Here is a 25,174-nt window from a genome sequence, read left to right as displayed (position 1 = left end):
ACATTTAGCCAAATAGAAATGTTTGTCGGGCTACTTAAACCCATTTCTTGAACTATTTGCTTGCTTAACTACTTATAAATTCTTCTCATATACCGAATCACCACGCCAAAGCAAAAACATATTTATTCTGATGGGCCATAAATTTCTGGGTTGAGCAGTTCTATAATCTGCGGGGTAATACAGAATGCATGTCATCAATTTTCGGTGGGTAGTAGAGGTCAAATAAGTATTATCGTATCTTATTAAATTCCCCGGGAATTAATTAATGTTAGGAATTTTGGCCAAAAAAATAAATGGCCGAAATTTTAGTCCTGAAAATAAATCCCCGTAATATTCCTCACGAAGAAAATAAATGTGTAGAATTCTGACAAAAAAATAAATACAATTAAACCAAGTGCCTTGAATTTTAGTAAAAATCAGAATTAATCACGTAAAATTTGGAAAATAAGAAAAGATACCAAAAATTTTGTTGACCAAAATTTTGAAAACTGATGGACATCCAGACGAACAAATGATCGCAATAAGTACGCTTCACTTTTTTCGCCTGGTTAATAAATGTTAATAAATAGCTGCATACAAATTTTGCCAGGAAACACGGCAAATTTGGCCTGGCATAGATACAAATTTTCGTAAAATTCACAAATTCATCGCTAATACTTCCATATTAATTTCCCACATAATTGCACTCACTTAGATAATTGCCTAGGTTTAAAATTTCCCAGAAATTTTGGGCCCACATTCTTTCTGCCGGGCCCTCGTATCGCACCCATTTAAGAATTAATGACAACAACAAACTACCCCAGCTTTCACCGACGAAATAGAAGATGAGAAGGACCAAGAAGAACATAAATCTTCGGATTAAAGCAATTCAAGTCAGGTATAAGATGCTTTATTTAGTCGCACCGGAAAAGGGGAGGTGCATCAAGAATACCACCAAATGCCGGTAAAAATATGGCATGAAACTTGGTAATACTTATTTACCACGAAATTCATATTGTTACCAAGCCGTGACAAATTTAACATTTTTATGTTACAAACTATTTACGTACGTATTCAGAAAATTTGGTTAGAAATCTAGCTCTTAATTTTTTGACAAATATAATTTAATTATAATTTAATTTTTAACAATTATACCTTTACGTAAAAATTTGCTACCGATACGGTAAAACTTTAATGCTAAACTATTACTATGCGGTATTAGTCTTCAATGCCGCTTTGGCAGTGTCATGTACGAATACCGCTTGGTATTAGTTTAATACTGGATTTCTAGGAATGTTGTGTGCACAAAAGCAGTAAAAAATAATAAGTAAAAATTAAATAATTTTCCCATGGAAGAAAAAAATCAAAATTCTAATCCTCCTATTTAATAACCTTCCAAACCTAAAAATCTTGGACTTTTCGATGTAAGTAAACCTCCATTTTGTGAAAAACGTGAGGCGTTGAGCCGGTTTCAAAATCTCTATTTGAATACATGGTAGAAGGGAAAGTTGACACACAAAAATTCAAACTCAAAACCCGCCTTCATAATTTCCTTAATCCCAGATTCTTGCTTTCAACTCTGCACATTCCTTCGCTTAATTAAATTCCCAGAAACTGTATGGTTTTTGGTTTAGAATTTTGAGCAATTGTTTTTTTTAATGTTGCATTTCGAAGTCGTTTGATAATTTTGTTTTAACAATGCAAATGCAATATTAACAATAGATGAAGTAAATGTCAAGGGATAACCCAAAATTGAATTGATAATTCATACATAAATTTCCCCGCAAATTTTGTGAAGAAATTACAGAAATTTACAGAAATTTTTACAGAATTTTTAAATTTTACATTTTTACAGGAATTAGAAAACCAACAACAACCTCTGTCTGACCTAATACAACGTATGCTATAAAATTTCAAACTGGAAAAAATTCACCATGTAAAATAACATCGAATTTGTTGCGAATTAAGTGCAAAATAAAATTGCACATGTTCCAAAAAAATGACGAAATTTGTTACCCCAAAAATTACACCTTTTTAAATAAATGTACTTTCGCTTCATTTCCTTTTTGAAATGGATCCCTAAATATGAAAAATTTGCATAGTCAAAAATGTATGTATGTAAAATTGACAGCCATAAAAAATTCCTTGGGAGCACTTACTTCATCTCGGAAATCGTGGAGCGGATCAATAAATTGCGTGTATCGAATCGACTGGCGAAAGTGGATGGGAAAAGGAGGATACTTTATCGGAAATATTACATCACTCAGGAGGGGAGCTTCACCACCTGCCCTTCACAGATCTCGATGCCCTTTGGATATGTGGTAGTGCCCTATGAGTGTACTAAAACCCTGAAGTGGTTTGACTCCATGGCCACATTTGCGTCCGCCACACCCACTCAAAGGCGCCAAAAACAGGAAAAAAGCCCTGTTTTCATGTACTTTAAATGTCACCAAAAATCCAATTTTGCACGGATTTTGATAAAATTTACATTTTTGTGATCCCAGATACTTGTGTGATCATATCCAGTAGATATCCCAACTTTTTTGAAATTTTGAATTTTTTCGAATAGTTCATCAGCTCGAAAATTTCGAAAATTTCAAAAAACTTGAGATTGCTATCGAATATTATCAGGCAAGTATCTGGGATCACAAAAATGCAAATTTTATCAAAATCCGCGCAAAATTGGATTTTTGGTGGATTTTTGAAGTTGGTAACTTTTGTGGTTTTCATCCCTTTGAGTGGGTGTGGCGGACGCAAATGTGGCCATGGAGTCAAACCACTTCAGGGTTTTAGTACACTCATGGGACTCTACCACATATGCAAAGGGCATCGAGATCTGTGAAGGGCAGGTGGTGACGCTCTCCTCCTCAGAGTCACTCAGTCAAGAAGACGAGGTAGGAATAGGGTTTGAAATTTCCGAGTTTTTTTGTGGGGAACATATTTTTTGCTTCAATATCAGGTTTTTGTCGAACCTTTGACCAATCACTAAATAATCATAAATTTGTCAGGATCTACCTATTTTATGTAACAATAAAATGCTGATTTTTAAACTATATTTGCAGCAATTTTTATTTTGTTGTGTGTCTTATATACCGAAACTAATAATTTGTAAAGTTTTTATATCTCTTAGAAATTTAACCAGATAACAAGAGGAAATGTGGTGTGATTTGTTGAGTATAAGTAAATTTAAGCCAAAGCTGTTAATTATTATCCAGTTCAATTTTTATCCTATTTTTCGAAAATTTTAGGAAAATAACTCAATATTCTTATTTCATTTTTCACCGCCAACTATATAGCAATGCCCTCGCTCTGGCTTAAAAAATTTCCAAATTTCCAAAAACCCTAAAATTCCCCAGGAAAATACACTTTTCCCACATTTTAGGCACCCTGCCTCAGCATATTGAGACGTGTTCGAGCATAAAAGCAAATCTTGGGGAAAGCAGCATCTCTCAAGAACTTTCCCTCCCGGATCCTTTCTCAGGTTACTGGCTTCTTCGATCCTGCACGAAAATGACTAACTTCCGGTCTGTTATTACACTAAACATCAACACATCTGCTCAGCTGTCAGCTTTTATGAAGGCGAAAACTCTTCACCTTTCAACGAGATGGGGAAGTTTTTTTTGCGTACAATGTTAAAAGTCTTGTAGAGTCACGTATATACTCCGTACTGGTATTGATTTGGTAATAACTTTCTACCGGTTTGGTAAAATAGATTGTTTCTGCGGGGTAAATTTTTCATTACCACAATATTACTAAACGGTAATGCCCATTATTACAGTGCCGGTAGAGGCATATATGAATACCGCTTGGTATTTTTGTGCATCATTTTGTAGTGGGGAGATCATGTTTTTAAACGAAAATGAAAATGTGAAAATTTAACTCGAAATATGAACTAAATATGATGAATAATGAATACCAAATACTTCGAAATTATTAAAACCGAATCGTGAAGAGGAATACAAAGATCTACTATTGCTTTCAGACTCTCCATCCACCCAAAAGAGCTTTGGATCAAGCAAGTCCGACGTCGAAAAAAGGCGTCCATGCACGATGTCCAAGAATTATGTTAGCCGAGAAGTCACTCAACTACTCAAATTCATGCCACGAATTGAATAATTTGAACGCCAAAATAAAATAAACTGGTGTTAAATAATAGGATAATTCGGCTTCTCGGCTGACATAATTTTTGGACGTCGTGCCTGGACCCCCTTTTTCGACGTCGGACTTGCTTGATCCAAAGCTCTTTTGGGTGGATGGAGAGTCTGAAAGCAATAGTACATTTGTATTTAGCATCCAAAAAATTCTAAACTTTCAATATTGGCGTCACAACTAAACATTTTTATGTTGAAATAAGTGTGCTTTTTTATAGCACATTAAAAGCTTAGAAGTTTGAATGATAAAATTGAATGTTACAAATTTGAGTACTAGAAGCTTAGAAAATTTAAAATTTGAAAGATACAGGGGAAGGAATGTGGCTCTAAGTTTATTTTTAGGATTCAGTAATTCTAAATTTCTAATTTTGACTCCATTACTAATCAAATTTAGGAAAACATTAGCGTCACTGTCGACGTCAGAGGTTGTATTAAAAATGGTGAAAATGTTATTGGAAAAGCGTGGTTCAATATAGTTTTTTAGTGTTGTAAGTGAAAATCTTGCTCGAAATTTGAACTAAATTTGATAAATTATATATGAAATACTTCGAAATTATGAAAATCGAAGCTCCTATAAGTTATTTCAGAATAATGGATCTAAATTAATATTTAGGGTTCTAAAAATTCTAAATTTTTGATATTGACGTCACAACTAAACATTTTGACGAAGTGTCCCATTTTTACAGAATATTAAAAGCTTAGATTTGCTTAAGCGAATTTTTGCAAGCTTACTTAGGTCGAGGGCATATTCTCATTTTGTAAAAATTAGTAAGATTATTTTACAAACTTTACGGATTTTACAAAGCGACCAAGGACGGCGCGAATTCCGTCATAATAAAAGTTACGAACTTTTGAAATTTTGTAACAAAACACTTTCGCTTACCCAGTTACAAATATTCGCGTGAATTACATATTATTTTTAAAATTGAGTCCAAAATCTGTAAATATTTCTGTTCAATGAAGTATATATTTGTGAACTTTATTTTGTAAAAAATATCGTTAAATCGCGATACACGTGCAAAATATCAATTTCATTAACTACAAATTTAGCAACATTGGTCATCTCTTAATAAAACTGTGCAAATTAGTTCCGCAAGTATTACAGATCCATATTCGAAATTTCTTTAAAATTTTCCAAACTTTTCAAAATTATATCTTCATTTTTTCCCCTCACCTTAATCCGAGATTTCCAGTCAGACCGATATCTCCTGAATTTGGACCCTCTTTTTAACCGTGGATGAATTATTCGGGGTCGTATTCCTTTTCAGAACCCCGACCAAAGTTGTACTCCCGCTGTTCGGGGATGGGTTTGAGGACGTGGAATTCGTCGTGTTCGTATTCGTCGCGGACGCCGAGGGGCTCGAGGAACAAGGCACGATGGGATTTTGAGGTTTCTGAGATGATAAAATTCCTCCTCCTCCTCCCGCCAATAAAGAAGATCCGCCCGATCCCCGCCGAATGTTTGGGGGTGGCGGGACTGCGCGCGGAATGAGGGGGGCTGGTCCTTCCGGTGGCGGAGGGATGTCTAACATGTTATCACCTGGAATAGAGAAAAAAGGGGTAATTTACATACGTTTGTAACAAAATAAAATTCCCGCCTTTCAAAAGAAAGGAGGTCTCCCACGCTCTCCTGGACCAAATTAGTGTCAATTGATTGCAAATTTAAGTTATATGAAATTTGCAAAAGATACGATTTCCCAATGTCCCAAAATTTATTTTTTAATTACATACAAATTTGTATGAAAAATTCGAATATGTTTTTTGATTTAGTTGTGCCAGATTTGGTGGGCAAAAATGGTCCCATTATTTTTTGAATTTTGTATTTGAAAATCTTCTTTTCTTTCAGAATATGCATCAGAATTTTTTTACATTTAGAATTATATTTCAAAATTTCATTTATTTTCAAGACAATATTTCAAACGAAAGAATCGTTTAAAGATCTTGTTACGCTAATAATCTCGAAAACTTTACAAAAATAGAAGCATGGCGACGTGCCGTGCCATTGGACCTTATAAAGACTCGTATAAAAAAGTTTGTAAAACATTTGACTACAACTTTCACGAATTTCAAATTTTTTATCGAAGTTGGTTAAAAAAAATTCGCAGTAATGATTTATAAAAAACGTTAATAGTAAATTTACAAAAAACTAATTTGCAAAGGGACATTTACATAGTTTCTACTTCTACAAAATTCTATACGTACTTACAACAAAAATTAAATTTATGTAAAATTAATTAATTAAAAATAAATCTAGTGTTGACAAACATTTTTTTTTACTTCGTTCAACAGAGTTATTTCAATATTTTTTACATAATTACTATTGGTTTTAAATACCTACTGTGGGGAATAAAAAGAGAAGTAAGGATTTCTCGGCAAACGTTGAGCGAGTAGCTCAAGTAATTTTCAACGCTGCGCTTCAGTTCCTTCGGTCTTTTGGCTCAGTGGTCTGTTGCGTTGGCTGAGAACGAGACGTCGTGGGTTCTAATCCTCCAAGGAGCATATTAATATTTTTGCCAATTATTTACTTTTTAAAATTTTAATTAATTTATGTGCTTATCTAATTAATAAAACTACTGCATTTATCAATTAGCATCGTCTAATTATTAAACAAAATGGGATTACAATTATTTCTGATTTCAAAATTTAACATTACACGACAAAAATTGATAAATGCAGTAGTTTTATTAATTAGATAAGCACATAAATTAATTAAAATTTTACAAAGTAAATAATTGGCAAAAATATTAATATGCTCCTTGGAGGATTAGAACCCATGACGTCTCGTTCTCAGCCAACGCAACAGACCACTGAGCCAAAAGGCCGAAGGAACTGAAGCGCAGCGTTGAAAATTACTTGAGCTACTCGCTCAACGTTTGCCGAGAAATCCTTACTTCTCTTTCTATTCCCCACAGTAATAAATACCTAAGTGTTCTACCAACGTCGCCTGCATGCCAACGTTTAAATGATCTGCGTTAACCATGTGAAGGAATTATGCATACCATGCATCCTCCCTTCTCATCACTCTCGTCTCCATATCCATACATTCTTATCACTGTCCGGACAGTGACTCCAGCTTCTCTATACATTATGTTCAAGGACAAGGAGTAGCGTCGTCTCCTTCAGAAGGAGAAATACCATCCGCCCTGCAAGAATCACGGCAGAGAGGATTTGGCGTCGGGAGAAATACAAGCTTCTTCTCACTCTCCGTATACTCCACATACATATATCGATAAGTTTCCCACAATATTTAAGTTCCCATTAGTTACACCATTCACTTCACAAAATAGACTCTATTTGTAAAATTACAAAACGACGTGTAATAAATGTTTGATATCTCTGTCTATGAAAGATAAACTCGTGTGTGTGCCCCCTTCGTACTCTTGGTGACTGAATTCGGATACCATATTGTGTGTAAAATCCTCCGTGTACTTGTGCATATTTTCCATACGGGGGGAACATTGTGTCATAGTGGGGGTGTCTTCCCAAGCGAGTTGCTTACTATTCTACCTCGGCTACTCGTCTACTGTGTGGCGTCCTTCGGAGTGGTCATCCTCTTTCCTGCAACCCCCATCGTCCACGCAGAGCGTCCTCCGGAGTTTTATCGCCCACACATGGATGTATAAGGATGAAGCGACGAGAGCTCTTTGTTAATATAGTAAGGGGGATAACTTCAGGCCCGTGCCTGAGTGGTGGCGACTGTGTCCTATAGAAACTAGCGAACTTGCACGCCACATATAGGACACAGGCCTTCTTTTCATCCAGCCTCAAATTGTGTCTCAGGTTCTGTGGTAGTTATTATTTTCTCTGTCAGAGCGCTCCCCTTCACTCGTTTTTATCGAGTGTCCAATTTAACTATGGTGTTACGAGGCATTGGCGTTAACTAATAAGTTGAATAGAAAATCTCACGATACAAAAATACAGCGTTAAGCTACCGCAATTTATTGAAAAATGAATGCAATTTTGTTTTAAAATGAACAGTAGTAAATTCGCTGCGACCTATTCGTCAAAATTTGTTCAAAATTTTTCTAAAATTTTTTGCTTTTTACACATCTTGTCGTAACAAATTTATTTAGAACCTTGCAAATATAATATGCGACGTGACGCTTCGCTTCTAAATTTTATATAATTTGTCATGTAAATTTATGACCTCGTTGATTTACTTAATTCCCAATTTAAGTAAAGCAGTACAATGATTTAACAATTCTTGTCAAAATTGCCAAACCGAATAGTGTCACAAAAAAGTCAAATTTCCTACAACCACTTTCAGTTCAATTGTTCATAAAAATAATATTTAACAATTCTTGTCAAAATTGCCAAACCGAATAGTGTCACAAAAAAGTCAAATTTCCTACAACCACTTTCAGTTCAATTGTTCATAAAAATAATATTTAACAATTCTTGTCAAAATTGCCAAACCGAATAGTGTCACAAAAAAGTCAAATTTCCTACAACCACTTTCAGTTCAATTGTTCATAAAAATAATATTTAACAATTCTTGTCAAAATTGCCAAACCGAATAGTGTCACAAAAAAGTCAAATTTCCTACAACCACTTTCAGTTCAATTGTTCATAAAAATAATAGATTTCTGATAACATATGTATGTTGATATTTTGATAACAAAATTTCATAAGTTCAGTTGAATCAAAATTCTCATTTTAGTAAAGATAATGATTTAACCACATTTGTTAAAATTTTCAAATCGAATACTTTCACAAAACTCAAATTTCCTGCATCCACTTTCACCTCAATTTTTCACCTAACCCTGCAAAAATTTGAATATTTCACCTTGCTAAATTTTCATCCCGTCCATTCCGTACGTCACCCACCCCCTCATCAAAAAGTAAATGTTCCGTGAAGCAATTTTTTTCGCGAACGATTTTCTACTTCAAGTATGGCACAGGCTTTCAAAATATCGACCGACCATCCATCCGCCCATAAATAAAGGCTTTCCAACGCTCTCCACCTTTCGAGACTAATGTGCCTTCAATTTGAATCCTATCACGATCCTCGCGTGACACTAATGGAACATCAAATCAAAATCAAAACCTAATTCAGTGAAAGTATGGGTATTTATGTGTGGTGGCTGGGCTGTCGTGTAAAACCAGGCTAAGCTTTCACTCTCGTCTTTCACCGCGACAAAAACTGGGATGTTTCGCTCCGACTAAAATCCTGCTGTCCAGGCCAATCCGAAATTAATTAATCATCTGAAACGCCATACCAACCAGGGGATGAGGCACGCTAAGAAATATGGGGAGAAAAATGTGACAATACTCACGTTACGTGAAATTTGATGGAACCTCATGAAATTTGATTCAATATCTTTAAAATGGAATGAAATTGTAAATGAATTTGAAAAGTTCAAACGCCAAATTTATGAAATTTTAATGATAACATACTGAAAATTAATTTTAGATGTAAGGTTAATTAAGGAAAGATGTAAGGAAAATTAACTCGAAAATTGAACCAATATTTTTTGCCTAAAATTGTTAGTCACACAAAACTCGGAAACTACTTTTTCAAAACGACCAAATCTTGTCCACCCGTTTTTCCTTAATACATATGTAGTCTTTAAAATTTAAAGGATTTTACATTGAAAATATTTTGTGTTTGTAAATAAATTATACTGACACAACCTGAATCTGAATTATGCATTGAGGGCTTGGACACTTACTCTGATTAAATTTGGCGTTAATATGATACAAATTTGTTTTATTGCTGATCATAGAAATACCTCACAAAAAGTGATAAAAATTCCCCCCTTCTTAAAATTATAGTCCAATTTTTGATTTATGTATTTTTTACAGTGTTTCTGCTGTTAAATAACACCTGTACGAAATTAGTGCACGAAAATGTTTTTAAACGTTTAATAACACCCACTAAAAATCCGAAAAAGTGCATGAAAATACACGAAGATAATTTACATGCAAATAATCTTGGAATAATGTAATTTCTCTAAATATTCGATTAATTTAGAAGTCCTTGTGCGATTCTGTATTTTTTCTTCATCATTTTAATAATTTAGTGTACAAATATTTTTTCATTTTTCAATACGAAAATGAACGAAGGTTTTGAAAATGAAAATTAATGAACACGACGATTTTTATGAACGGGTGAATACGGGGTTGTATTTTATAACAAAACAAATATTTGTCATTTGTTTGAAATTTTCTTGACGAATAATAACTCCGTGTTATTCGATATGTCTACCAAATTCCAATTTTACAGGGTAGGAAAATATAAAAATTCTTGAAAATATGAAATTTTTGTGAATTTTTATGCGTTTTTATGCATTTTTGTGCATTTTTATGCATCATGCATGCATAAAAATAATTTCGTACGCACAAAAAGATTTTTTATTTTCTGATTTTCTAAAATCTTACGGATTTCAAGCATCTTTGAGAAATTCTAGTTTTGTGCAATTCCCAAAGTTTGAAAAATTAACAGGACAAATTTAGACAAACGGGAGACAAAATATCAGAAATCAATGGAATTTTGTGAAAATTATAGGGATTAACGGACATAATTGTGGTGCACCATCAACATCTGTTTTTATGTAAACCATTCAAAAATAGGAAATTTTCTCCCCGTGTCAAACAATGAAATATTGCACACTTACCCTCCACGACGGCGTTTTGGTTCATATACAACCTCATACTTGGCCCCCCTCCTCCTTCTGATAAATTATGGTCGAATCCGCCCCTTTCTTGGAAGTCGTCGCCGTCTCCGAAAATGACGGCGTTTGGGACGGGCTGAACGCAGTCGGGGATTGATAAAATGTGGTTCCCATGGTGATGGTATGTCCCCCGTTTGAGCGTCCCCCCGCCCGTGGGAGTCTCGTAGGCGAGGTGGTGACCCTGGTGACCGTGCGATGACCGAGGCAACGTCCCGCCACCGCTGTTACCCGGGTGAAAGTGGTGCTGGTGGTACTGGGACATTGAGATGGATTCTGCGGGCATGTAGACCGAGGAGGATGATAAATGAGTGGTTGGAAAGTCATTAGGGTGATGTTGCTGTTGCTGCTGCGGGTGGTTCGGATGGTGGTTCGAGGACGAACAACAGGCCGTGGGCCAGTTGTAATCCTCCTGACATGGGGAAATTTTATAGAAATGTAGAAAAGAGAGAAAGTGAGAGAAATGTTAACCCTTTAAACTGTAACGAAGACAATTGTCTTTTTATAACAAATGGTTTAATTCGGCAGTACGACAAAAGCCGTCCTAAAAAATCGTGGTCATTGCGTGGAAGGAAGACAATTGTCGTTTCTACGAGGTCATTGATTTTCATCATTTTCTCTCCGCTACCTAAAATTTGTTATAATTTTGAGGGATTTCTCCTATGTCAACACAATGCTAAATTTGAAGATTTTCTTCCCAAAAACTTGGATATTTCCCTGTGCAACTCAATGTTAAATTTTTGATTTTTCAGTTTTTCGAGTTTGATTAAAAACTCCTGAATTTCTCCTTCCGCGCCATGACCACACATGCTTATAGTGTCCCCGATTTAATGCATTTTCTTGTCGCCAATCATACACGTTAAAGGGTTAAGTGAAAGTGTGGCAGGATCTCTGCGATTTTAGCAATTTCTGATGAATTACAAGCTCTATTTTTTACAGGTAACTGTAGAAAAATACTAGTCTGGAAGTTTTGTGGTAACAATTCAAGTATCTCAAATTTTATAAATTATCCGTTTTTATGCAATTTATGATATTTTATGAAATTTGAAATTTGTGTAACTAGTCGTGTACGAAGTATTATTTTTGTGTTAATTTTCAATACACAAAATACTTTCACCTCGTTAAATGTGCTCATTTTCTCCAATAAACCCAACCACACATTAACTTTCCCTATCCCTGCTTTCTCTTAATCACAACCAGTAAAATCATGATTTACTGCAAAAAGCGGAGCATCTGATCTTATGTAATCTCGACCTCCGCCACCCACGTTGGGAAACTATAAATAAAACGTAAACCTGGCGAAAAAAAACTCTCTCGAAGTCGCTGACATTTTCCCCTTTCGCTTTTAATGCGCGTTTAATTGATTGTACTTTTCCTGCCACGAAGACTTTCTCCTACTTTCACTTCCTCCCGCCCTTAATGACACCCGCACTTTCGCCCGGCATAAATCACACCATCAATTTCTGTTGCTGAAGTTGCAAAAAGGATGGATGCACTCTGAATAATGTGGACTCAACATAGGCTCTGGCAGTGTTGTTAACAAATTTGTTACCGAATGGTGACAATAATTAGGCACTAGACTCACACTTATTTATGTAATTCGAGGCTAGAATTAAGTTCTAAACAATAATTTTGTGCACAATTATTGACACTAAATCGTTGCGAACGGAGTATACTAATTGTTTTAGGATATATTTTAGTCATCGGTACGACATATAGGCACATACCGATGAACCGAGTCGTTGGTAACAATTTTCCACTGATCGGTAAAATTAATCAACGCAATTCAAGCTCAAAAATATTTCGCCACAAGTAAATAAGTGATCGAATTGTAAAAAAATCAAATTTCGTGCAAAATTGTTGGTACCGTTCGGTAACACATATTTACCAATAATTTATCAACTCGGTAAAACTAACAATTTTATTATCAAATTAATTATAGTATAGTATATTTGGCAAAAAGTTATTCTACTCACCTGAGCTTGTTGATACTGGGCGACTCCTACTTTTTGAGGTGTCCCACCCCCAGAACTTCTCCCACTTTCGTCCACCTCGTCACTGTCACGTCCGCCCCCGCCGCCCTCGTTGTTCGTGGGGATGGCCCTCTTCCGGTGACACATGATGGCCGAGAAGACCACCAAATTGAGCGCGATAAGACAAACCCCGACCGTAATGGTGACGGTGAGCGCGGTGGTGAAGTCGTACTCGGTCGTGCCCGTCATTCCGGGGGATGAGGACAGCGGGACGACCGATTCGCCACCGCCGCCACGAATTTCCACTTCAACCTCGTTCGAATCAATGCGCCTGGAAAAATCGAAAAGAGAAAGGTTGTCAATTTTTGTTAGATTTTGAAACATGACAATTTTTATCTAAGGCACTATCCTGTTAAGGTAGGAATTGAACATACGAATTTATCTTATCCAGTAGTCCTTAGTTCACTTTGAGAAACGTTGCAAATACCCAAATATTATGTATGTGTTAATGCCCCATGGATAAGCTAGGACAACTGGGTAGTTAAGATTGAGTAATTCATGCCTACCACCACCTCAAATTCCTTCACGCAGCTAGGAACGATGAGGTTTTGCAGATATCATCGGACGATGGCCTGCTCTTTTCTGCAGCACTTTTTATGAATGCTTGTTCTTGATTGAGTTGTGAATCTGTGTGTCTAATTAGCAAAGCCGTACAATGTTGCCCTCCTTCATTTACCCCAAGCTTTATTCCAGTAATAATTCGTGAAATACCTTAATGTAGGTAAACCTAGCTTTGGTTAGATAGTTTTAGTTTAATAAGTCCGGCTGGTCTTATGACCCGGACAGTCGCGATTTGGAGAGTGAGTGTAAGATTAATTTGTTTGTCCAATAAATGCAGATTCAATTCCATACGTGGTCTCTGCATTTATCCCTGTTTGCATAAAATGGACGAATTCAACCGCACACGAATCGGTGAATTTTTGTAGGCTAACAATACATTTTTTTATTCTAAGGTTTTTCTCACAAATATGAATGGAAAATGTATCAGTTTTTGAAATTGTGAAAAATTTCAAGTTTTCAAAAAATAAACAAAATTTTGTAAACGTTCCAAAAAAATTACATGATTTTGACGGAAGTTAATAAAGCTTTCTCCTGCTGTTACTATTGTCTATAAGTTCATAGTGCGAACTTAACAAATAAGGACTTTCAACGTCTGGCGAAAAAATTGTAAAATTGCACAAAAATGCAATTCTACACAGTAAACATTAAACTAGTTACAAATTAATTAAATTCCAGCTGGTTTTTGTCACGGTTTAATTTATTTATAAATTTAGGGGTGACTATCTTCAAGGAAAAAAAGAACTTGACTTCTTTCACCAGGTGAAAGCAATCAAGACCAAAATAGAAAATAATTGAAAAAACATGCACATCACGGCATCCTCCTCATTCTCCAAACTTGATCCAATTTACTGCGAGGTGAAAGTAAATAGGGGACCAAATTTCGTTCCAATTTGATTCCGAGAGAAGTACCCACTTTGACACTAAACTAACTGGCCGACTGACCTCAGAACGTGCTCGTTCGTGCTGAAATTCCACCACCAACCCTCGAATGAGATACGATTTATCCAAACTAAACTCACTCAATGCATCCGATTCGCATCTGGAGCATCCTTGAACAGAATTACCAAAGAATAGAAAAAAAACTAGCGTTTGGCACGTTGCGCACAAAAACAACGAGAAAAACAGAATCAAATTGCCTAAAGGGAAGAATTTATCCCAAGAAATAAAAAACATTCTTCGATAATTTTAAATTTTGAATAAACTTCATAAACTTTCTCTTTGGTAACTGAAAACATGTCTTTTGACTTTACCTCCCAAATCAGAAGGATATCTTGTCCCCACTAAAACCCCCTCAAATTAGATACATCCTGTTTGAAGCTCTCCTTTCAAATACACGAAATTTATACAAATTTCACAATTTTCTCCTAGTACATTTTCCAAATTTGAATATGTAGGAGCCATGTACCTAAAACGCCTGGAGTCTGAACATGACATAAATAAACCGCGTGGCTCACAAAGTCCGTCCTGCTTTCACTCGCCGCTCTCGGCCATGACAACTGTTGGACAGCTATGGAGACGTAGAATTCACAAAATATCATAATATTCCAGTCCCTTCACATCCCAGGTGACGTGCGGAACGAGTGTCATCAATTAAATGTGCTGTTTCATTACGCTGGAAATAATTCGGTAAGATAAGGCTGAATTTATTACCAAAGCTGCAGAAATTTTGGTTGGCTAAGTAATTTTTTAAGCCTCGATAAAAGAATAATAATCACTACCGAGTTGTATACGTATTTGTTAATACATTAGTAACACGTATTTCTCGCGAATTTTAAATTTGTCATCAAGTTGAGACAATTTAAATCCATTTGGTCACAAAATATTTCCAAATTTGACAAAATTTGGTACTAATTCAATTAATTTTTGTACCAAGCCTTGGGAAAATGGTGAGAAGTAAATCAAAAAAATCCTAGAAACGGTTAAAAAACTGGACCCTAAAAATGCCCGAAAATTTTATAAAAATACTTGAAAACCGACACCTTTCAAAATTTCCGAAAAATGTACTTGAAAAATGTATTTTTTTACAGAATTGTTGACCAGATCATCAAAACACTGCGACATCCTTTATCTAGACCCCCAATCGAATGGAAAACGCACACACACAAATTTCCAAAGTCCACACACACTAGTGGACACTGGATTCTGAAGTAAATCCAAATCTCGAGGGAGTCGCAGCCTTCAGCTCTTTTTAGCTGCTTTCTCTTTGAGTTGACCATCGTCCTCGTCCGCCCACTGCCAGCCACGCACTTTGCTCTCATCGTGTAGAGAAAACTACCATTTTACACTCAAACACAATGAATCTAATCGCTCCGTCTTGTTTGGAAGAGAGAGAAAGTCCACTCATGAATTTTGTGCGGAAAGTGAGGCAGGGTTTCAATAAGTGGAATTTTTATGATTTTGTACACATCGTCCGTATTTTTAAACCAGCATGTGAAACAAGAATTTAAGAAACTTTCAAATATAAGTCTTGTTTGTTGCTTTGATTTTTTTTACAAAATTTTGAAATGGCAGTTTCTAGATGTTTGTCATAGATTTTGGGGGAGTTTACGCAGGGTTAAAAAAAATTTTTTTATTAGTTTTTTTTCGTTTCCAATCTTGGTTAATATTTAGTTTTTCTGGAGTTAAAGATTTTCAAAATTTTGAAATCGTTTGACGTCGTTAAACATTTTGTAATAATTTTGTATTCTGCATTAAATAAAGTAGGTCAGCAGTTCGTAATACGTCAATGATACCGAACGGAACAATTGCAATTTTTACAATCCTTACCTCTCCTTAGCATCAAACATTGTGATTTCCAAAAATATGTACACATCATCATTTTTCTAGACCAATACACGTATAAGAAAAAAACAGCATGTAATCTAAAATCACTGTTATGCATAAAAATTACCTACAAAGATGACGTCAAGCAAAGTAATTAATTCTGTGCAACACTGGCATCTAACCAAATCTATGTAAATAAACGATTCAAACGTAGATAAATTGTGAAACCCGTTACCATCTACAAATATCTAATTTATTCCTATCTTGTCTCAAATTTAGTCATAATGTGAACCTGATTAAGTAATTTACCAATCAGTTTTAGCAGGTTGGTTTCGTTAAATTGTATTACTTTGCATAAAACCGATTCAAGATTCCCAGAACAAAATTGTAAAAAATCGTAAAAATTCAAACAATTTAATAAACACTCAAAAATACAGCAGTCTGTTCGAAACCCTGGTTTCTCTCTCCTCCCGAAAAAATCTCTCTTTTCAAACCGAATTCATTCTCCCACCCGCCTCGGTCCAATTCTATCTCATCATTTCATGGATTCAAACTTTTTAAAATTTTGAAAAGGCTAATAAAACGGGAGGTTTCGTAAAAACTTACAGCACGCTGTGCCTGGTTCCCTGCGAGAGTGGTGATTCTGTGGATTCGAGGCATTCGGTGGTGGTCAATGACGCCCCTGGGGACGCCGTCTGCGGTCCGCCCGGCTGCGGCTGGGCCACCACAATTCCAAAACCTGGGCTTTGTCCCTGCTCACCCAGCGAGTAAGCGGATAATGGGCGAACCGGACCTGCAATAAAATAAAATCAGAGTCAAACTCACTTTTTTAAATGAGAGAAAGCACCAATCCAGTCCACTGAGGTGAAAGTGGGGTCCAATAATAATATTTTATTGATGAGCGAGGAAACTCCAGCCTTGGGAGGAAATTCCTGGATTTCATTTTAAAATTAAGGGAGGACACTCCTAGAAATTTTGGTACAAGTTTTTTTAACCAATCGCATATAGGAATTGCTTACATGCTTTTGTATATTTCAATTCTTTTAATTTCGCCGCGGTCGCGATTTTAGGCCTCAAAAACGTTTTTATGAGCTTATGCAACTGTGTGCCGAGTTTCCAAGCTCTAAGTGCACGGGATCATATCAAAATTTCAAATATGTAAATAAATAACAGATACTTTTGGGGACCGGCTGTATCTGAAGTCTCAAAATTTTATATTAACTAATTGTGAATTTTATAACTGGGTTTTTGCTTGGCTAAATAAAGTTTAGAATCCAAATGAAAAAATTTTCAAAAGCTCTTTTTTGAAATTGTCAAATACGAGTAGCAAAATAAATTTGGGAATAAAACTTGGACGAGATTGTTTTAGAATTAAAAGTTACACATGCAGATATATGAATTTTACCAATCTGTTAGTAATACTTACACAATTTTACCATTTTCTTTAAGGCTAAATTGGTAAAAAAATATCCCAAATTCGTAAATCGTGTTATGAACGGAGGAATAACATGACAAATTAATTGATTAACTGCTATTTATACCAGTAACAACGTTAAACACTTAGTAATGGGATCTTGGTATACCTTTACTTATTCCCATATTTTTAAGAGTATCTATTAATCAACAGTGTTCTCTTAACTGCTTTCTCCGCATTTTTTACCCACTTTCTCCCCATTTGCAACTCGACTTACCGATGTAAAGGTTGGGATTATCATCGGGGAAAGCGTGATGGTTGAGAGTGACGTCGGTCCCGCCGGGCAGATGAATTTGAGGAATCAGATTCAACCAAAGGGCCATTTTATGACCTCGATAATGATTCCGCAGCCTTGGCTTGGCTCCCAAACTGAGGTAAACTTGACCCACGGGTTCGTAACTTTCCCACGGCTGGGGAGCCTGAATTCGGCGCCTTTGGTCTCTCTGCTCGCGGGAAGTTGGTCCAAGGACGACCCAGTCGTCGGAGGGCCAATGATGGTCAGGGTCGTGATGGGAGGAGGAAGATAAGCCCAGAGCAGAGGGCTCGTTGAGGTTCGGATCCCTAAAAAATAACATCAATCAATTTGAGCATTCATTCTGGGACACAAACCTGATCTCCAAAAATTAGTTGTAAGTTTTCAGATTTTGGCTGTTTTAAAACAAATAGTTTATGACGTAGGTAAAATTAAAATTGGTAAAAGATCTGAAAACCGAGATTGCAGAAACCAAATGAGGACAGATCATTTTGAAGGAAGTTAGGTATTTTACCGAAGAAGCGTCCCGAACCTAACCACGGTTTATATATTAGTTTTGCCGCCTTGGTTTTTGACCTAGAAAATTTTCTCCACAAATACATTCTACAGACAAAAGCAGGATCTCATTAGACGCTCAGAATTTGGAGGGCGGGGAACAAATTCACCCAGCCGTAAAACTTGGACAACTTTTGTTTCCTTGCTTTACACACTTTCTCCTCGGCTACATCATCAGCCATTTTCTCCTCTCTGATAATAATGGGCGTACTCATGGCAAGTGGTTAACGTTAAAATGCCGATGATTTTCGAAGAGAATTTTTTAAAACTAAAATTTAATAAGTAAACTTTGGAGCAAAAAGATAATGTTTTTTTAAACTAAAGTTTATTTTATATAAATTTATGATTTTTTTGATTTTTCCAGGTTTAAATAAATTTCAAACAAAAATCCAGTGGCTTCTTCTTAAACTAAATTTTTTCCAAATGAATTTTGAATTTGTAGATTTTATCGAGTTTTGAATCTTGAGAAATAAGGATGAATTTAGAAGATGGAGATCTTCCAAATTATTTTTGAAACATAAATCTGATTTTTTAAGTTAGAGTATTTATTTCTTTCTAGAGATTTATTTTGGGTTTTCTGGTTTCTCCAATTTTGACGTGCGTGACCCCAATTCAGACAAAAGTGGATCCTTCAAAGTCAAGGGAACTAAACGTGGCCTAAATTAAACCGGAAAAGGACACGAGCCTTCGTTCCTTCAACATCTTGTTTCACTAATGACAAAACTTTCCCCGAGTCCAAAATGTCGATTATGTTTCTGCCTCGTATTTGTCCACCCGTTTTAATGACCGAGTTATGAACGACACAAATCGAAAGATTTTCTCTCCTTGATTTTCACTTTTGTGTGGAAACTTTTTTGTTACGAATTTTATGGGTGATAATTTAACAGGATTTTCACTAATTAATAGTTCTCACTAGCTTAAATATTTTTTTACCGGGAAAATATTGTTTCAAAATTTTACAATTTTACCTCCGTCAATTTTTAGTAACGAGACTTAATTTTACATCCATGCTTTCCGCTCACGATACTTTGCAGAATTGAAATTACATCATATTTCTTAATCTCACTTATTTAAATAACCATTATTTTATAGAGAAAATAGTGTCCTCAACTTAGTCAACTTACATATAAATTTCAAATCGACAAATCCAATGTTCCTGCTAATTGTGCTTTGCATAATTTTATTTTTTAATTATCCTTCCCTCAAATTACGCAATTTTACTCAATACCCTTTCCCACAATTCATCCAAACCCGAAATATATTACATAATATATACTGCTGAAAGTATACAATTTATTTTAAATTCCCCTCATTCATAATTATGCCCAGAATTTTAATTAATTAATATCTGACTGAATAAACAGGAAATCCTCGAGTTCAAAGGAAAATCTGTCAATCGCGGAAGTTGTCCTTTCTCCGAGAGAGAAATTACTCTGCATAAAAGAGAGCTCTCAACAAGTTGGTTATCTTGTGATCTGCACTTTTCGTAGTCCAACTTTCACTCAGGGAACAAGATGGATGTCGCGTAAACAAGATGTCAACGAGGCAAAAGTTTCATCCGCACTTTCATCTCAACAATAATTTTTCGGTAAATATTTCATCAAAACTTTCTCCTCTGACTCCCTCGGGTGGGCGCAACTTGTCAATAATGATCATTTGATGCACTGCGAATTAGTGCGAATAAAATTGTGACGCAGTATTGACTGGCACACTCTCAATAATTTTTTGACAAAATTATCACCGGCGGAGATACTATGCAACTCTACCGCCTGGTAACAATATAGTAACAAATTGTCTCTGAGGGTAAGAAATTGCCTCCGATATCGGTAACATTTTTATTACCTGAGCGTTGACATTGGGGGTCGAGCAGGATTTAGCCTCTGTATATATGCTACCCTTCGGTGATAAATTATTACCCGAGCGGTAGAATTGCATAGTACCTCCGCCGGTAACAATATCGTCAAAAAATTATTGAGAGTGCAGAGATTTAGCAAAAAAAACAGTGACAAATATTTATTTCCACTAGATTAATATATGCAGTCAATAGTTGTTTCAAAACACGCTTTACAGAAAAATGTGACCCAAATAAACAATTTTAACTTCAATTTTGAAGTTCAAAATATTAAAATTGTATGTTCCTCAAAACAAACGTGATGTAATTAATTTGTGATAAGTGAACAATTCAGCAAAAAATTAGATTATCGCGCAATTTGTTGGAAAAATTGTTCATAAATAATTCAGAAACGTTGGTTTTCAAATTTAAATATGGGACTAAAGCTTAATTACATTTATATTTTAGTTTTGTGGATACTCTATCTCCATTTTTATTCTTGTAAACCAATGCTCGTTGGTCAGAATTTTGTTATCATAATATTTTCAGCGTTCAAATGAGTTAGGGTAAATTTTTAATGTAAAACACAAAAACATGCATTTTTTCACGGCTGGGAAAAAATTTGGAAAAACTACCGACAAAAACCCAAAGTGAAAGTATAAAAGTTTCTTTTTTCCCGGTATCTAAACATCCATCTCGGAAGTATTTCATCACTTTGACGCCTTCAAAAATGTTTTTTTTTGTAAAAAATATATAACAAAAGTACGAAAGTAAAGTAAAATAGAAGCAAAACAGAAAGTTCCTGATCTGGACGGCATACGGAAAATGGTCCGAAACATAAAATGACGACTCGGTAGGATAAGCACTCTTAAAAATTGAGCGGAAATTAGTTCAATTGCATTAAGTATTCTGTTAATTTTTTGGTCGTAATTTTACCAAATAATACTAAGGTAGTAAATGTATACTCAAAATAAAAATTTGTCGAATCAACACCACCGGGTGTCAATATATGACTTAACCGCCGTGGTTACAATGTTGAATCCGAGTTATGATGATTTTGATACCGGTCGTTATAATGTTATGACCGGACGGAAAAAATTCATTACTACTCGGAATCACAATTGTAATCAAGGCGGTTAAGTCATATATTGACACCGTTTTGTTTTGAGTGTATACCAAGAAATTGTGAATTTATACAAATCAATACCGTCATTAGCAGTATTTTAAAAAATCAGGGAAGAACCTGTTCTTCAATCTTTTTGTTAACATAGTTTTTTAAATATCTCAAAATAATATCTTTCGACGTTAGCAAATACAAAATTTAAAATATATAAAATGTCTCCCGAAAATTGGATTGAATTATGTATCAATTAAAATTTGACAAAGTCCTAAATTAGTGTGTAGCAAGCAATTAATTATAAATGAGTTTCGTAATGAGTATCTTTCGTTATCAAATTACGAAATATAAATTTATTTGATAAGATTTGTAAAGGCTACTAGTAAAACAATGTAAAATAGTTGCAATTTTTAAAATTCAGATTTAATCTCTGGCCTCATGAAATAAGTCGAAGTCTGTTTGTTTTGGTTAATTTTTTTCCACTTGATGAAATAGTTTACCCTGCACATGTTTAAGAGTGTCATTCACCACTTTTTGCATTGACTCTCCCCAATATAGTTGAGGCCGAAAAGGAAGGAACTACAACGTCGAGAATAAAGTGTTTTCTCCGTGAGTGCAACATATGCCGGATTTATTGATGGTTTGAGAAAGGTCTTTCTTCCCTAAAAGTTTCCTTTTTCTCCGTAATCATATATTGTTGACACGATAACAAGGACACGAGCCCACTTCCGGTCGGAAAAAGTCATGCCAATCGACGTGTATTTTGCATTTTTTATAATACATCGTGTCTCGAGAAAAAGGTCACTTTCCCACATTTTTGCACGAAGCTTACTTACATGTGATCGATTTCTCGAGGAATTTTGACCGTTCGCTATAATTTCGGAAAAAATCAATTACAAAAATTGACGAGATATTTCATACACGAAATAGCCACACTAAAATTTTGTATATTTAAATTTATCAAAAAACTGTTCCCGGTCTCACTCTCTCAAATATTAGTGAATATTTGAAAAAATACTTTTATTTATTTTTTCATGCTCACAAATTTTAAGCAACTCTGTGAACACGAGGTAAAGCTAGTAAGTAACTCGTAAACTTAAAAATAGCTGAGCAAACTCTCCAAACCATTTTGTTTTTATTTAGAAACTATGACAAAAAATATTTTTCTGAATTTATACTTTACATATGTATGTATGTATATTGTATATCCATAAGAACGCTATAGCATCTGGTAGTAAAAAACTTTTAACAAATTTCAAAATATTTTTGTTTCGACGTTAAATTATGAAAATTGTCTACTCTAAATGTTGCCCGTACTCATCATAATTTCTAATTTCGCGCATAATTATGCCATCATTTTGCGAACTAATCTTCATAAAATGAAGTCATAGCCGTAATTGGGCCGATACTTTTATAAACAAAAATCCCTGAATTATTAATCTCGTAACAAAGTTCTTATCGAAATCTTGCAAATTTCGCAAACTTTAAAAACTTATGTTCAATGTGCAACATTTATCTCATTTATTTCATGAGTACACCCATTATATGCATTACGTAATAATTTACATATTATGCAAATTCTTTATTTCTTAGAAAGCTGGCTAATTCATTAACATTTCCCACCCCGAAAAAAAATCAACCACGATTCTCGCAACAACTTACCCGCTTTTCACAAAGTTGGCGACATAATGAAGCAGCATTTCAGCCACGAAGGCGTCCTGCTTGCTGAAGTTTGCGAGGGCAGCGAAGGGCGAAACGTGCTGGTTGAGGCCCAGCGCGGGTATATTGTTCGTCACCGGGAGTCCCATCACGTAAGGCACAATGTCACCCTCCATACTTCCCAGACGCTGCAAATGACAGACACATTTTTGGAAAAAAAAGTTTTTCAGAGCAACTTTTCTTTTGAGAAATATCTACAAATTTTCCGTTAAAAATATTAATTTCCAAGATGAATTTGTACTTCTCGACGAAAAAAACATGAAAATCATATTCCTGTGAAAAACGTGATCGTATCTAATATTTCAAATCGAATGAAAACATTAAAAAATTAAATTACGACGTGTTAAACATGAATTTTTTTATTTTAAAATGCGACGTTTCATAACAATGAATGTGTATGTTCAGAAGAGATTACAAAGGTGAAATATGAATTATGAATTACAATTTCCTGACAAAATGATGAACAAATTACTTTGGTTAGATCTCCTCCCGATCTGTTCTGTAAAAATAATTTGACGTAACCTCATAAATTTAACGTACGGTATATAAATCATGTAACAAATTACAGAACTGCATATATTTTGTTGTAAATTAGAAATAAATGTGTCCAAAATAATTTTTGTTGGAGAAAAAATTGGAATAAGATTGTCACCTAAAAAAATCTAATTTTCAACCGAGGAGTTTGTGTGTTTCACAAATAAAATTCATGGAAATTCGTTTTTGCTCAGGGAAAAAGGAAGACGAATCTAATTTGTCAAATATTCATACAAACATTCAGAAATTATTAATTGTGCTTTTTAAACCTTCCAATAAATGTGAAAAATCTCTTATACTAATTTAAAATATCGTTTAAAAATCCAGTATTTGATAAAAGAATGTCATAAAAATATTGTTTTTCGGACAGATAAATGATTCTTAGGATCCTTAGTTCTAATTAAAATATTTCAAAAATTCCCGCCTCACCTCAAACCCCGCCGACTCCTCCCCCACGCCACCCGCATCCTTCGAAACATGTGAAAAATGCATCACCCACGTTTTCGCGCCTCTCTTCGCATGAATCCCGGCCACTTGGAGGCACGGTCCGATCGCCACACAATCACTCAACGCCTCCACTGTCGAATCCCTTAAAGGGATCGGGTGTAAAATGGGTCTCTCCCAGTCCGTATATTCGTTCCGAACAATGGACAAAATTTCCTGCTGATGATAATTAAACACATTTCGGACCAGAGTTCTCAAAATTTTGTCTCGGTGATCCGACTCAAAGCCGGCTCGGAGCTCGTGGTCGTTAAGCTCGTGCACGCCCTCTGACGTCGTGAACAGAATTAAAAGCTCCGCGCGCAAAAATTGGTCTTGGACGAAATGTTGGGATGACGATGACGAAGATTGTCCGCCAGATTCCATCAGTGTTTTGGGGTTATTGAGCAGCACGTTGTCGACGTAAGGGGCGTAGGCGGACAGGAATTTGGGCGACGCAGGCACAAAGGAGATCAGCTCGGAGACATGTTTCTTCCTCAAACAGGGCGCCAAATCGGACTCCGGGTGCGACAAGGGCAACTTGCCGACACACCCGAGCGCCGTGGACAGCTGTTTGGCGACATCTTCTGGGCGACGTTGTAACGCCCAGGGCGACAGGACGGACCCCGAGATTAGAACGGCGCGTTGGAATAAACCTGAAATTTATAGAAATATTTTTGTGAATTCATATTAGACTGACCAACTTTTTGCAAAGTATTTTATTTTTGTATAATGATTTCGCTTCGATATTGTTGTTACTTTTTTAACATCTGACGAATAAAGAACATTTGATTAATTTGAATAAATTTGTAAATTCGTATGATTGTTACGCCGATCTTTATACTCATAGAAAAATTAGTAATTATGTAAATAAAAGATCCGATTTTAATTAATATATAATGCGTTTCCAGTATATCTTCTAAATTTGTACATAAGTAAGAAGTAAGAACCGTCAAATTCATTGTACTATAAAGGAAGATCAACAACTATATAATAAACATCCAAAATTAATTAAAAATCGATGGTTAAATTATAAAAAATGTACTTGTCGAA

At 35.3% G+C, this 25,174-nt stretch overlaps 1 protein-coding gene across 1 annotated transcript in view; it reads right to left on the bottom strand.

Annotated features, from left to right (window-relative positions):
* The window catches only part of LOC110860858 (neuroligin-1), a 96,419-nt gene that overhangs the window by 2,163 nt on the left and 69,082 nt on the right, over positions 1-25,174 (bottom strand). Inside the window, exons 7-13 of the mRNA XM_035860690.1 lie at positions 24,071-24,777; positions 23,051-23,235; positions 17,850-18,193; positions 16,765-16,951; positions 12,778-13,105; positions 10,748-11,213; positions 5,305-5,670 (exon numbers count right to left, since the gene is read on the bottom strand). Coding sequence (XP_035716583.1) covers positions 5,324-5,670; positions 10,748-11,213; positions 12,778-13,105; positions 16,765-16,951; positions 17,850-18,193; positions 23,051-23,235; positions 24,071-24,777 — 2,564 coding nt within the window. The 3' untranslated portion in view covers positions 5,305-5,323. The remainder of the gene's footprint in view (positions 1-5,304; positions 5,671-10,747; positions 11,214-12,777; positions 13,106-16,764; positions 16,952-17,849; positions 18,194-23,050; positions 23,236-24,070; positions 24,778-25,174) is intronic.

The sequence above is a fragment of the Folsomia candida genome, unplaced genomic scaffold, assembly GCF_002217175.1.
Source record: "Folsomia candida strain VU population unplaced genomic scaffold, ASM221717v1 Fcan01_Sc035, whole genome shotgun sequence".
NCBI classification, from domain to species: domain Eukaryota; kingdom Metazoa; phylum Arthropoda; class Collembola; order Entomobryomorpha; family Isotomidae; genus Folsomia; species Folsomia candida.
The sequence above is the reverse complement of the archived record's forward strand: the minus strand, read 5'-3'. Positions and strand labels throughout refer to the sequence as shown.